This window comes from Rhinolophus ferrumequinum, chromosome 6, assembly GCF_004115265.2.
Source record: "Rhinolophus ferrumequinum isolate MPI-CBG mRhiFer1 chromosome 6, mRhiFer1_v1.p, whole genome shotgun sequence".
Classification (NCBI taxonomy): domain Eukaryota; kingdom Metazoa; phylum Chordata; class Mammalia; order Chiroptera; family Rhinolophidae; genus Rhinolophus; species Rhinolophus ferrumequinum.
This window is the reverse complement of record NC_046289.1, coordinates 53468540-53483273: the sequence shown is the minus strand read 5'-3', so window position 1 is coordinate 53483273 and position 14734 is coordinate 53468540. Positions and strand designations below refer to the sequence as shown.

At 39.1% G+C, this 14734-nt stretch overlaps 1 protein-coding gene across 5 annotated transcripts in view; it reads right to left on the bottom strand.

Annotated features, from left to right (window-relative positions):
• Positions 1 to 1405: 1405 nt before the first annotated feature.
• The window catches only part of RAB27A (RAB27A, member RAS oncogene family), a 67651-nt gene continuing 54322 nt past the window's right edge, over positions 1406 to 14734 (bottom strand). For all 5 annotated transcript variants that reach the window (XM_033108694.1, XM_033108693.1, XM_033108691.1 and 2 more), the window contains 2 exons: positions 12803 to 12926; positions 1406 to 3695 (listed from right to left, as the gene is read on the bottom strand). In XM_033108694.1, the coding sequence (XP_032964585.1) occupies positions 3497 to 3695; positions 12803 to 12926 (323 nt within the window). In that variant the 3' untranslated portion in view covers positions 1406 to 3496. The remainder of the gene's footprint in view (positions 3696 to 12802; positions 12927 to 14734) is intronic.

Below are 14734 nucleotides of genomic sequence, written 5' to 3'. Positions count from 1 at the left end.
CCTAATGGTATGTAGCCATTGAAACCCAGCACCTTGATTACTGATACTGTCAAAACCAAACCAAAACAAACCACACTCAGTAGCAGGTTGTTTTAAGTTCCTTCTGTTGCTGCTGTTGTTGTTGTCTGTGTTGTGGGGGGAAAGGGTCTCAGGGTATTTCTCTTACTTTCTTGTCTGTGTTGTGGGGGAGATGGGTAGTCTTATTTTCCTTCCTTTCTTGAGAGGTCAACAGTACATTTAAAGAATATATTCATTATATTTTATCCAGCATTATGTGTTTTATAGCTGGAGGGTTTCTCAGTTATATAGTCACCCATATTGCTAAAAATAGAAGACCTGGAAATGCCATATAGAGATTTCCCATTTATAAAAATGCCAAGCGAAACATTCATTATTGAACATTTCTTAAATAGACTATTAACTATCTTGACATCAACTTCAAAACATCAGAATGTACTTCTCAGATTTCTTAATGTCTCCTAATAAACCATCGTGGATTTATTACATGTGAACCTTTCTAAGCATTTTTGAAAATTTCTTTTTTAATTTTAAGACTCTACTCCTTTGTCTTTGAACAGTAATAGTGACTCCTATTTTGAAAACTTTCACTTGATCCTGCTGCCTCTTAAGTATTTTATTCAGTCAACTGATATCCATTTGAGTACCTACATATTGTGTACCAGGCATTTTTCTGCATAGTGGCAAAACAATATTGGAGCTTATATTTTAGTGAATGGAGACAAACACAGAAATATGTCAAGTAGTGATGAGTGACATGTACAAAAACAAAGCGGGATAACAGGTCAGGAAGTAACAATCTGGTTGGGGCCATGAGGGGGAGCGACTACTATTTTATATAAGGTGGGCAGTAAAGTCCTTTTGGACAAGGTGACATTTGAACAACTTTAAAGGATGGGAGAGAGAGCCATGCAGTTGCATGGAAAACTAGCATTCCAGACAGAGGGACCAGCTAATATTCCTGAGACAGGAGCACACTGGAGAGATCCAATAAGGCCAGTGTGCCTTCAAAGTGAATGAGTGAGAGGGACACTGGTAGGAAATAAGGTCGGAGTCTGTCTCCCCACATAGTCCTTCTTCATCCGATTACTATACCTTTCCCAGTGTCTCCTGCATCCATCTCTCAGTCTCGATCTTTGTTCAAGCCCTTACCATCCTTATCTTGTTCATCTGAGATTGGCTAGTACAACACTTTCCACAGTCGGTGCTCTACAAATGTTTGACGATAACATATTTGAATTACTTTCTCCAGAATATGTTGTCTTGGCTGGGCCCTCATCAAGGACCTGATGGAATTTGTGTCCCCGAATTTTGTTTCCTTTAGTATTATGACCTCTGGTTTGGAATATTATTGTGATGGGAAATGAAGTACCGTGCACATACAAACTTGACAGACTAGACCACTATTTTATTATAAGCTTAATTGGCACACAGTTCACTGAAGGTACGTTTTACTTTTACACAAGCTTGTAAATAGAAAAATACATTGATGCACAAAAATATGGTACTTCAGTAATAAAATTAAACAAAGGATTCCAAGGGGAATACACATTATTCGTTTCAATAATTAAAGGTGGTTCTTGTATATGCACTATACCATGTATACACGTTTAATTGTATATTACCGACAAGACCAATGAAATCTGCAGCTAATTGCTCATTTGGTTCTTGAAAAACTAAAACATACAAATATTGTCTTCTTTTTCACTACACGAATAGACCATATAAAATGTTCCCTGATATGTAGCTGTAAAATTATGATTTACTCCACTGAAGTCTTATGGCAACTTTAGAAGGCACTTCTTGTAATTATGACTCTGCCCTTGAAATGTCTGAATCTTTTTCTGACTAAAATATACAGTTCAAGTGAATAGGATTCAATGACCTCTTTAGCATTAAAAAGAAGTCTCGTTTTCAAGGCTAGAAACCACAGCTAAATTTTTTAAGTGAGTTGTGGAGGGCAGTGGCAAAAAAACAGGCTAAGGGCTCAATAAAAAGCCATTTGAAAATAATCATGTAAAAGCAATTACTCTCTGTCATAGTTGTATTTTTCTAATTACAGCTCTGCCAAACATTTGCCACCATAAAATACATTTATTAATATTTTTATGCTTTATTTACATTATAATGATTTCTTCCTAAACAGCCATTAAGCTCTTTGGAAAATTTAATCTATTTAAACCACTTAAATAAACAAGAATTTCCCCCTTTGATCTTAATAAACAATGATGAAGCATATTGTAAAACCAACTTTCATTTGGTATGAAGACACTTTGGTCAAGAATACATGACCTTGGCAAGAGCCAGCAAGGACAGCAAATGCCCATGGTCTCAATGAAAAATACGTATTATAGAACATTTCATTTTTCTTGTATTGAGCTAAAGTACAAATGTGACTGCTTAAATACAAACATCTATCTCCCACCAACTAGCAAACAGACATTTTACATAATTAAAAACTAATTCCTTCAATTCCACCAATATAGAAATAACACAAGTTGTAAATATCAATGATACAGATGGTGAAGAGAGATTAGTCCACATGCTAATTGAAACCGCAGTCTAAGGATGCCAGACCAATGCTATAAATAGGAAGAAAAAGAAGCTAAATATTTACTTACTACAAATAACTTCAGCATAAGCACCAGCTATGTTCAGATATGGCCAGCAAGTAGGCCAAGTGTAAATGCACAGATCACAGTGAACTAAAGCCATAGAAATCTAGTTCCCTGACCCTTTGATCAAACCTTCAGAGCAGTGGCAATACAGCAGGGAGCCAGAAGCCCCACTTCAGTTGCTCATGCTACATTAAGCCATCCCTACCCTCAGCCCCAATCCCTTTCCTACCAACAAGAGTCACAGTGAGTATATAATTGGTCAATCCAGTTTAATCGGGATCTATAGATATGGCCATAATGTGTCCACTATTCATTTTAAAGAGAATGCATCCATAAATGAATACTTGAGGACACTGGGCTGATGTTTGTGTATATTCTTGTTCAATATTCAAGTGGTTTAGATGGCCTTTTACAAGGTCATCTACTACAAGCAGGATTTTTAAATTTGAATTAAAGACTGACAGTTTTATAACTGCATCTAAGATCTTGAACATGAGACACTGGACCTATCTACGTTAAGGCAGGTGATAGTATCTCCTGTCATTCTTCATAAAAATTCACTCTTCTCGGGCTACAAAATCCTGAATCCTTAGATGATCTACCGCCATGGGCTAAGGTTTTATAAGGCACTTTTGGCTATGTGTAACATTTCTCTTAACTCTCAGGCTAAATCTTAAAGACATATTTACAAAGCTGCAGCAAGTTAACTTTAAAACTGGAGACTTCGTCGATAGGTCGAATTGGGATGGTAAGCAGCCGTTTATACACAATGCCCATTAATCTCTCTCTGTCCGATGTATCACCCATTGAGAATATTACAGACGTGGCCACCTGAATTATTGTGCAGCTCACTTGACTTTTCAACAGCCACATGTCCCCTTCTCTTTTCCTTTGCTTAGCTGATCTGTAGAGGTGTGACCATTGGATCGCACCACTCCTTCAGGAATCCAGGACTTGTCCACACACCGTTCCATTCGCTTCATTATCAGATCCAGGAGCACCTCAATGGCTTCGCTTATGTTTGTCCCATTGGCAGCACTAGTTTCAAAGTAGGGGATTCTGGAAGACAGAGGCAACTTGGATAAGGACTTGTGGAGGGAAAGGACAGGGACCTTTGCCCTTGACAATTCAACTTAGAAAATAGAGTACAAATATACAAGACAAAAAAAGCATTTTACCACCCCAGGGTACGTTAAAAAGTGAAAAAAGACAATAAAATAATTGACACTGCATTCCTAATAGAGATGTAAAACTTCTGGAAATTTTCATTCCCATTTCACAGACAATTGTGGCTCAAAAAGATTAAGTAACTTGCCCAATTTCATAATGCTAGAGAGGAACAGAGCTGGTATTTGAATCCACAGCTGTTTGATTCCAGTGTAACCAACTTAACCATAAGCTCTATTGGTTCCAAACTTAAATATATTATATGAGGATTTCCAAAACAAATAAATCCTTTTTACTTAATGCACATGGGGAAAAAAAAAAAAAAAGGCTGACATTAAAGAGAAATCAGAGGTCACTGGCTGTGTTTGTCAAACTCTTTGCTGCTCTTCAACTCCAAGCAGTATTCCTGCACCATTCACTTGGAGACATTCCGAAATCTGCATCTCAGAGTTCCTCAAGGATATCAACCTTAAGTATGTTTGTTTTGTTATCCAAAGATGTGTGGTATATGCATAATTTTTTAAATGATCCGCAAAGCATTGTTTCAAAACTATAAGGCTGCTTTTCACATCATTTTAAGATATCACTCTTCTTGCAGTGATACAAAAGTCATACATTTGAATTAGTCTTTACAATTGGATTAATTAACTGTCAAATTCTTCCTGCTTTTTAATAAAGCCATGAAAATAGTGATAAAATTATATTTCCTCAAACTGTTGATTTCATTTCCACCACTTAATAAGGCAACTGACCAAAATGCTCCCAGATATAAAAACTCCAAAAGAAAATTATTTTAGCATCTCAGGGAGTCCTGCAATTGAATTCAGTAAAGTATTTCTTACCTTCATAGGGACTTCAAAATCCTTCCATTACTTTTCTTAAAGACTGTCTTTGTTTTCCTGTGTTCACATAGCATGTTAACGCTACCTCAATGACTGTGATTACAATTTCAGTTACTCTTGTATTATTTCCTGGCTAGAAGCAGCTTCCGCATGAGAGCTTTTACAGAGTTTTAAAACCATCTCAGTGCTTTTACAGACCTTTTCAGAACTGTTCTGCTTCTTATGTCACTAAGAAGCACAGTAGCGTGTCCATGTGTAGGAATGGAAGACTATTTCTTCATTGTGATTCCTCAAGACGTCTTATTACCTGCACACTTCCTATGGGAGCTGCAACGGGACCTCTACAATTCTCTCCTGTTTTAGAATAGCTTTTAAAAACTGGTTGAGGAACTATGATTTCATTTGAGCATTTATCTACCCATTTGTGAGTTCTGCAAGACATAGTTACTCCAGTGATTCTACCATAGACATGTGGATAGCTCTTCATAGGCTAATGCCAAAATATCTTAATCAGAGAAGGATCTGATAGGCGAATTACATGGTCTTAGTGGTTTTTAAACCTCCTGCCTGTCTGCCATGTTAGTTACTATCAGTCTTTTCTTCCCTCTTTATCTGTTGCTTTATTCACAAAATGAAGATAATGCATCTTTTCCACTCCCCTGGTCACATGTAGTATTTGAGTATCAACTTGTGAAGAGGGCATCCTCTGTAGGGACTCAAATACTTATTTATCAAGTACCTATGATGTTATAGAGATAAGTCCCAAGGACAGTTTCCGATGTTGCCATTGTCACAAGAATTGAATTTTGGATTCAAAATTCTCAAAACTTAAATACTCATTTTCTTCATCATGCTTTTTCTCAATTATTCCCATGAAGAATCAATTAATGTCTACAGAACATTTCTTTTATGTAAGGAGAAGGCTTGATCATTCTATCACCATTTAGAAATATATTGTTTCATGGATAAGCAACTGAAAAACTCATCCCTCCCTCCAAGAATACTGAGCTGAAATTGAAAATATTATCTTAAAAAAGTAGTTGAACAGTAAACTTGTAAATACTACTCATAATAATACACGTCTAATTTTTAAAATTTCCTCAAAGTCAATTATAAATTTCTTCTCAACCCTAGTCCTCTGCTCCTTGAATTCCTCAACTGAATTTCCATTAAACTATTTCTACTTTCCATAGTTTCTTTCCTCTCAGCTCCTGAAACTCACCTCACAGTAATTTTTGAGGCATAAATGAGAAAAAATAGTTGAAAATACTTTTAAAAACTATAAAACTTATGCATGAAAATTACAGACAATTTGGACAACGGGTTAAGAGCCATCACCTCTAGAGCCAGGCTTCCTAGATGTAACTTTTAGTACAACTTCTTACCACTGTGTAACCTCCATGTCTCAGCTACTTCATCTGTAAAACTAGACAAATAATATCAGTATCTTCTTATAAGTATTAAATGAGTTAACATTGAAAGTACTTAGATTGGAATCGACACATAGGAAATGTATCATTTTTGACAAATGTGTCATTGATAAGCATTTCTTACTTCTAGCACAGCAATAGGTTAGGTTGCAAAAATTTGCAATTTTGTTGTTTAAGACTCAGAACACATAAAAACAATGTCACTGAATCATGGAAAGGCATAGTTCCAAGAGACCTTGGCAACAATATAAACATTAAAGTCCCAGACTAGCCCACTAACTTTGATTTAATCCACAGTGTAGCTCATCTACAATGCTGCCCTAAATTCTGGTACCTGGGACCATGCCTCCCTGCTTCAGGGATGGCTCACTCAGACCTGTTCTAGCAAAGTGCTTCATGCTCCAAAGCATTTGCCTCCCTTCACTTCTCATCAAACCCCTCATTCCCCCAAATTATCAGCACTAAATGTTGAGAGCAAAATGGATCTTACTTTACTGATTAATGCTAAGGTATAAATGACTGGCGCCTCTGGCAGAGGTACGAGCTATTGTCTAATGTTTACCAAAACTTGAGCAAATATTTAATTGGTAGAATTTCAGGGCATATGAGTTAAATTGTAAATTTTTAAAACCCTCATATTAAAAGAGGTACAATATTAGCACGATGTAGTTTAGATTTATAGCTCCAAATTCAAGTAACAAATTTCTGTCCTTCAACTAAAAATATATTTCCCTGCCCTTTGTGAACCTACTGATCATGTGACCAGAAGTCAGGTTAACAACCTTAAAATTTTTAAACTGAATATTCAGAGTATTCAGAGCAATTGAGACAATGCAAGCTTTCTTTCTACAGGAATAGACAAATGCTAGAGTTCACTCCTCCTCTCCACTCTCAGACTTTGGAGCTGCCAGACAGAAAGTCAACTAGATGAGATCCACAGAGAAGACCCTAAAGCAAGACTTTCCTTCCATTAAACAAATGATGCCCTGGAGACAGAAATGTGCCTTGTGTTCACAGTTGAGAATTGAACTGTTCAGCTCATCTCAAGGGCACGGGATGTCTACTGGGTGGTGTTAGTAATATTTTTATGTCTGTATCTTCTTGATGTTCTCTTTCAGAAGACATTTGGGCTACTTTATCTGAACACTTCTCTATATCTGTAAAGAAGGGTAACAGTGGTTCATGAGGTTGTGGTAAGGAGGAAATGAGATGATACATGTAAAAGGGCTTAGCATACGTCCAGCAAGTGCTCCATAAAAGTTAATCTCATGGGGTTTTATCTTCTCTAAAAATAACATTCTGCTTTTCCTAAAATATACAAGGCAAAAGTTTAGTAATCGTAGTTTAAATTCAAGAGGATTAACTATCCCTGTTTCAACCATAGAAAGAATGGGAGTGTTCCTTCTTTCCACACGGTGGCGCTAATGTGGCATCACCAGGGAGCAATACAGCCAAACCTTTGGAAAAAATCCTAATGATGTTAGCTAATGATGTTATCAGTCTGTAAATGACCACTTAATGGCCATTTGGAACATGCAGAACACCAATCAGGTGTGTTTTAAAAAAATAGATTAATCTCAAATTTTAAAATAAAAAATTAAATTAGCAAAATGACAAACAGCTTCAAATCAATGAGGGGCACTGTCATTTGCAATTTCTCACTAGGATATCCACATATGTAGCTCTTGCCATAAATCAGGATTCCTAGCCAGCTGGTTTCTTTTCTAGATGATCCTAGATCCCAGTTAGAGGTTGCCATAAATGAAAGCAAGAGTACAGTATTTGATGATTTTGTCACATGTGGGTCCAGAAATCATAAAGAAATTTTTCACCAAACTAAGAAATGAATCTCACTACTTTTCATAGTCTGTTGGATGCTAAATGAACAAGCCTTAACAGGAAAGAGTTGGTGTATGGACTATTTCAACCTGGAAGATTGTGCCAAATGAAATCTGAATCCTCTACAGAGTTGTGTGGAGCTCTGAAAATCAGTCTTGTACATTTAGTTGGATCCCATGTGTGTGGTTTTAAAACATGCCCAATGATGCATCATTAATTTATTTCTCAAATAAAGTAAAGATGTCATCAAGTCTGCAAAGCACCATACTATTAGAAATCAAGCAATTCATTCCACATTTCATCTAGTTCAGATAAGTACTGAGCATTCTGCTGAGCTAAGCCACTTGAAATTCCAGAAATGGTCTGTTCTTATATTATTAATGTTGTAAATAAATGTTTTTTAACCCATCCTTCATTCCAGAAACTCTTGATCACCTTCCTCATCAACAGCCAACAGCCTTCAGTGGGAATAAAGTTGCCTTAAATTTGTTGCTCCCAGGAGAGTAAACCTTCAAAGTTCTCATCACAAGAAAAAATAAATTGTAGCTACATGTAAGGATGGATGTTAACTAAACTTATTTTGGTAATCATTTCATAATATTTACACATATCAAATAATTATGTTGTACAACTAAAATGAATACAATGTTATATGTCAACTACATCTCAATTTTAAAAAAGTTTGCTGCCCATTTCTTTGCACAGCACATGAAATACATATGCTTTCATTGTATTCATAATTTTCTCTAGTTCCCCCAACTCTGCATCAAAAACGAAAGGCTTATAACGAACATCAGCTATCCTCTGTAAATAAAGCAGAGTGTGGGAAGGAACTTACGTGCAGCCATTTTTACTCACGGAGTAAGGTCCTTGCCTGCAGAGTCCCTTTCCCAGTCTATACCACAGCTGGTGCAATTAACTGTGTGAGAAAAACAAATGCTTCTTCCCTTCAGCATGGATTTTCCAATAAATCACTGAGCACACTACCCTCACCCATGCACGGCACAAGGAGACAACTGCTTCATATTCTGTGCATAGACTATTTCCAGCTGTACTATCAAAGAAAACATCGCCAGCACACACACCTTTTTGGAAATTGGCCTCTGCACCGGTGGTTCTCAAAGAGTTGTTCTCAACTACCAGCAGCAGCAGCAACATCTGGAAATCAGTTAGAAATGTAATTTGGGGGGCTCTACCCTAGACCTACTGAACCAGAAACTGTGGGAGCCAGCGTCCAGGTGATTCTGACACACTCTAAAGCGTGAGATCTAAAAGAGGGATGTGGGTGATGCTGCATTCTGCTTTCCCTTCTCATTTCTTTGTCACTGACTTTGTAGCTATTTTTTAACATGTTTCAGCAACAGTGTGAACTATAATAGTTTTGACTGGCAGGACTACAAATGTGAACAAACCTCGGTTTTGTTCTCTTCTCTAACTTCATTGACAATATTATTCAATATAACATACTGAAAAAGCATTAGTTTGCACTTGTTCTGGAAAAAACTTAATTGGTTTACCGATAAATCACTTTGTTGTATTAGGAAGTGACCTAAGAACATCATGTTACGATTTAACCGTTTTATAGCAAAAAAAAAAATTATAGGGAATTAAGGGTAAATGGATTCTTAGTCCACTAAAAATAAATTTTCTGATATTGTCATGCATCCAATTCACCCTTTCCATTTGGGCCGCTGCACAAAGTCCTCATTCTCAGACTTATTTGTCCCAGCACACACAGATTCATGTTCCATATTTACACTGTAACATGTTCTTTATTAGGTTTGCAAAGTTCTTCTGAGATAGTCTTTCATTCTCAGAATGTATGTATATTTCAGAGAATCACTTGTGAACCAAGGATCCGTTTTTATGAATTGAAGATAGTAACAAAAACGCAAATGTATCAGACAGCATACAATGATATGAAGGTATGCCACAAACCATACTGTTTGCTGACTATTAGCACATAAATAAACTGACCAACACAGTCCTTTAGTGCATGTGCAACCAATGAAAATGTTATTATTAAGAATGAAAAAAGATTTCTGTAAAAATAATCATTAAACTTGTACATAAAATTTGTGATATGTAGTGAACCAAACTGCTCCATCATATTTTCCTCTAGACTGCCAAACAGGCAGAACTATATTTTATACTTCTTAAATCCTAAAGAAATTCTCTTTCCATCCCTTTCCATTCTTCTCCAATAGTTTCAATTACCTCATCTGCAAATCCCTTCACTTGAACTCAATCCAGAAACTTTACATTGAGTTTTTCTCTATAAAATACTCCCCAGGCCTGTGGTCTAAGCACAGATGAAGGACAATCCCTGTATCCCCATATTCCCCATCTAGTCAGAAGGCAATGGCCAGCTCATTGATACCAGGCAGGATGTAGAATCCTGAGAACCGAAACAGGAAACAAGCAAAGGACTGAAGAAGCCCAGAGAAGGAAGAAGTCAATTCTGACTGCCCCGCAATACTAGGGGCATTAGCTAACCCCACTGGCTGTCCTATTGTTCTGGCCTTTACTAACACACTTCTCAAAACCACGGTCTATGTCCATGGTTTCCATTGCTTCATCACTTACTTCCTCCTTCCTTGCAACACAGCTCCCAGCGTCACCACTTCAGTCTGCTCCGTGGTATGTGATCCCTCCCACTCGATAGCAGGAGTGCCTCCTCAGAGGAGATGGGGGCATATCGCAATCATCGGTGGAGCTTTGTCAGCCTCCACCTCAGAATCGCCTGTCAGTGGTTCTCAACCACTAAGCATGAAAAATCACGTGCAGAACTTTTAAAAGATGCCAATGACCACGTCCCCATCTGTGGTGGCTTTGTAAACACGTCAAGTTGGCTAGGTTAAACAACATTTCCCAGAATTCCCTTTCCAGTTAGGACGGACCTCGAGATAGATTTGGGGGAAGACGTAGAGGGGACACATGAAGCAACAGGCATTCTGTGGCTCTCACACGTTGCCGTTTCTCTGCTGACTCATCTTGTTGGCATAAATCAGCAACCAAACCTGTACCTGCTCCACTGTCCCCTAGATCCTCCTCCAACTTCTCCGACTCCTGGGCCAGGGGTGTGTGTGCAGCTGTGTGAGGAGGGTCTGGGCCGCTTTGGGCTCCCACACAGTCCAGGTCAGAGGCAGCAGCGATTGACCAGATGTCAGTCCGTCATTACGGGACCTGGCTGGCTTCTTGCTCTCTCCCAGTTTAAATTCATCTTCCCTTCCTGACCGCCTACGCTGTGGACTTCAAGCTTCGGTATCAGACTCAAAACAACACCTTACAGACACTGCTTAACCAGCTCCCACAAGTGCATATGGTCAGATCCCTGTAACAAATCCCTTTATTCAAGTGAACCTTGCCTGATAAGCCACTCCACACCAATTAGGTCAGAAGCTCAGAGGTGAGGCCCAGACAGGAGTATCTGTCAAAACCTCCCTAGGAGCTACCACTACCCAGGAGAGAAAACCTCCACGTCCTATTACAAATCCTGGCCAGAGTAAGCCAGCATAGTTGATGGGGATTGGGCCCGTTCCTGATGAGCTAGACTCGAGAAACATTTAAAATCCTCTTCTGCCTCACCTGACATATTTTCTCTGATTTAGTCCCTTTCCACAAATCCAGCCCCTACCTACCTCACAGATCACTGCAGTCTCCCTGTCTCTAGTCTTTCCTCCTTCCATTTCATCCCACCCACAATCCCCAGACTTACCTGGAAAACTACGCACAGCATCCCTCCATGGGCAAAAGCTTTCCGCAAGTCCATGTCCCCAGGAAACCAATTCTACTCTCCTTACTTGGTATTCAAAGCTGCGCAGACTCTGTCTTCTTCCCACCCGGCCAACCTATCCTTCCACCCCTCTCCCAATGTGAACCTTATCCTTGAGTGCTTTCTGAACTCCCATCAGCCCACGGAAGAGTAAAGCAGTGGTCACACAGTGGAAAGGGCAAGGGCCTCGTCTGGCCTCCTGGGGCTCTGCCTGACAACCAAGGCCCCTAGCCAGGTAACACCCGCTACATTCCACTCCACACCACTCCACAGCACCACACCACGCTCCTGCCCCTTCCTTCTCAACCCGACTGCTGCCTCCCACGTCTATCAGGGTAATAACACACATACAGTTGAGTTCTCATTGTAGTAGAGGTAGAAAGAAAATATAAATTTCTTTGTACAGGGGCCCCTGACACTATGATAAGCAGCAGTTGACCCTTCCTTTCATGTCCAATTAATGCTGCTGCTCCTACTGTATTTCCCCAAAAATAAGACCGGGTCTTACGTTAAGGTTTGCTCCAAAAGACGCATTGGGCTTATGTTCAGGGGATGTCATCCTGAAAAATCATGCTAGGGCTTACTTTCCAGTTAGGTCTTATTTTCAGGGAAACACAGTATGATCCTACTCCCAGAGCTCAAGGAGGAAGACTGTACTTAATAGTTAATTCTCCACCACAAAAACACAGCCTGAACCAAAGAGGATCTTCAAGCTCCTCTCCCAGCACAGGAATTTCAAAGCCAATAAGGCCTCCTTGTATGCAGTAGCATGTGAACTAGCTTTGAAATTTCCTTGCTGAACATAGAGGGTTTCCTTATCCCCAGGGTCTCCTACATGCATCTTGGAAAGGCGGCCTTACACAATTAGGGCATTTGCCCTCGAAGATGTCATTTTTCAAACACCAAGAGATTGAGAAGGCCCTTGCTCAAAGTTTTTTCTATGGTTCCCACTATCAAATAATATTAACATGCAAAGTAGGTATTTCACACCTCCCAAGGCTTATATCTGAGTGTTTTGTTTTAATTTTTTGGTTTTGTCTTTTTGTTATCCATTTATGTGCTAATGTTTAAATTGGAAATGTTTTCTCTCGATTGCTCCACAAAAATACTCACCCGTATTTCTCTGCAAGTCCTCTGGCTTCCTCCTCTTTCACTACTCTCTGTTCTTCCAGGTCACTCTTATTCCCACATAACACTATGTCTGGGTTTTCACAATATGCATGCATTTGTAGCTGGCCTGTTAATGTAAGAAGATGAGATCATTTATCATAGGTAAACAATAATGTAAGTGTATGATCAATAGAGAATACATGCAAAAGTGCTTTGAAAACTATCAATGAATACACATATACAGGGAAATGACAGCGTTCTGGCAAAGCATCAGTAACCTAATCTGTAAAACTGAATCGATGAGACAGAGATGTAAAACTACTCCTGTCCTTTAACACATACCCCAGTTCATGTGTATCAGAGCGGAAGGGGAAATTTCGCTAACCCTCTAAAACTGATGCGCGCGCGCACGCACACAAACACGTGGCAGTCTTTTTTATGAAGACCATCTAAAAAAAAAAAAAAAACTCGGAGCATTCCCTAGTGTTTGTTGCTAATCTTAAAGCTCTATTTTTCATATATTTCCTCTCCACAGCAATGACTTTTTAAAAAATTGTCTTCCTATAAACTAACCTATTTCTATCTGAAATGTTTTCCACATTTTTCTATTATTCTAAAGCAGAATCAATTTATTTAAAACAAACAAGATACAGAATTAAATGAAGAGAGAAAACCCAGAGTAAACAGTCAATTATTCAGTCACCAGAACCAAGAAAAAGCAGGAGACTACAATTCTTATTCCACAGCTTTTATTTCTTTTCACCTGAAAATCTGTAAATAGGCATAATTCCAAAAAGCAATTATACTGAAGAAAAGAGCTTCACTATGCTAACCCGTTTAATCTCCCACAGAAGAAAAAGTCTTCTCACTCAGCATACCCCATCATGAAATTAAAGCAGCCCAAACTTTCACAAAGTGGATTGCCTAATTTATTTTTTATCGTGGTTAACCAGAAAAGTGTTGACATTTCAGTTCCTCATCATGAAGTCAAGTTCATTATATCTTCTCAAAAGCAAGTCAAGGCAGCTAGCATTTACTGGACCTTAGCATAGGCCTGATACTTGGTGTAGAATTTCAGGGCACTGACCTTTGCCCTCAAGAGACCCCCTGGGAACAAGAACTACACAGGCAAGAACAAACTGTGTGTTTGCAACAACAGCCATGCCCTTTGTTTCCTCCAGGCTGTTACACATGCTGTCCTCACACCCTTGAAGACCCAACCACAGCCTTCCTTCAGGGACTTCCCCACCCTTCCTTTAAGACTTGCTTCTTAGTCACCTCTACTATGAAACCTTTCTGGTCTCCAGAGTGGCTCTGTGCTCTGTCAACACCTTATATGTCCAATGTCATGGTTATAAGCATGAACTCAGAACCCAGTGTGTCTACGGTTGGATCCTGACGCTGCCATTTATTAGCTGTGTCACCTTGAGAAACTTATTTGACTGCTCTTGCCTTTGTTTCCCCATCTATAAATGGCGATAATAATGGTACTTACTTCATAAGGTTAAAGTGAGTATTGAATGAGTTAACTCAGGTTCTTCAGGTAAGGTACATGGACCAGCAGCCTTGGAACTTGTTAGAAATGTAAATTCTCTGGCCGGCCCGGTGGCTCAGGCAGTAGGAGCTCCATGCTCCTAACTCCAAAGGCTGCTGGTTCGATTCCCACATGGGCCAGTGGGCTCTCAACCACAAGGTTGCCAGCTCAATTAGCAACAGCAACTGGACCTGGAGCTGAGCTGCGCCCTCCACCATTAAGACTGAAAGGAAAGTCCTGTTCCCCTTCCCCAATAAAACTTAAAAAAAAAAAAAAAAGAAATGTAAATTCTCAGGTCCCACCTCAGAGCTACTAAATCAGGAAAGCTGGGGATAGGGCCCAGAATCTGTGTTACAACAAGCCCTCAGTGTAATCCAGATACATATTCACACTTGGGAACC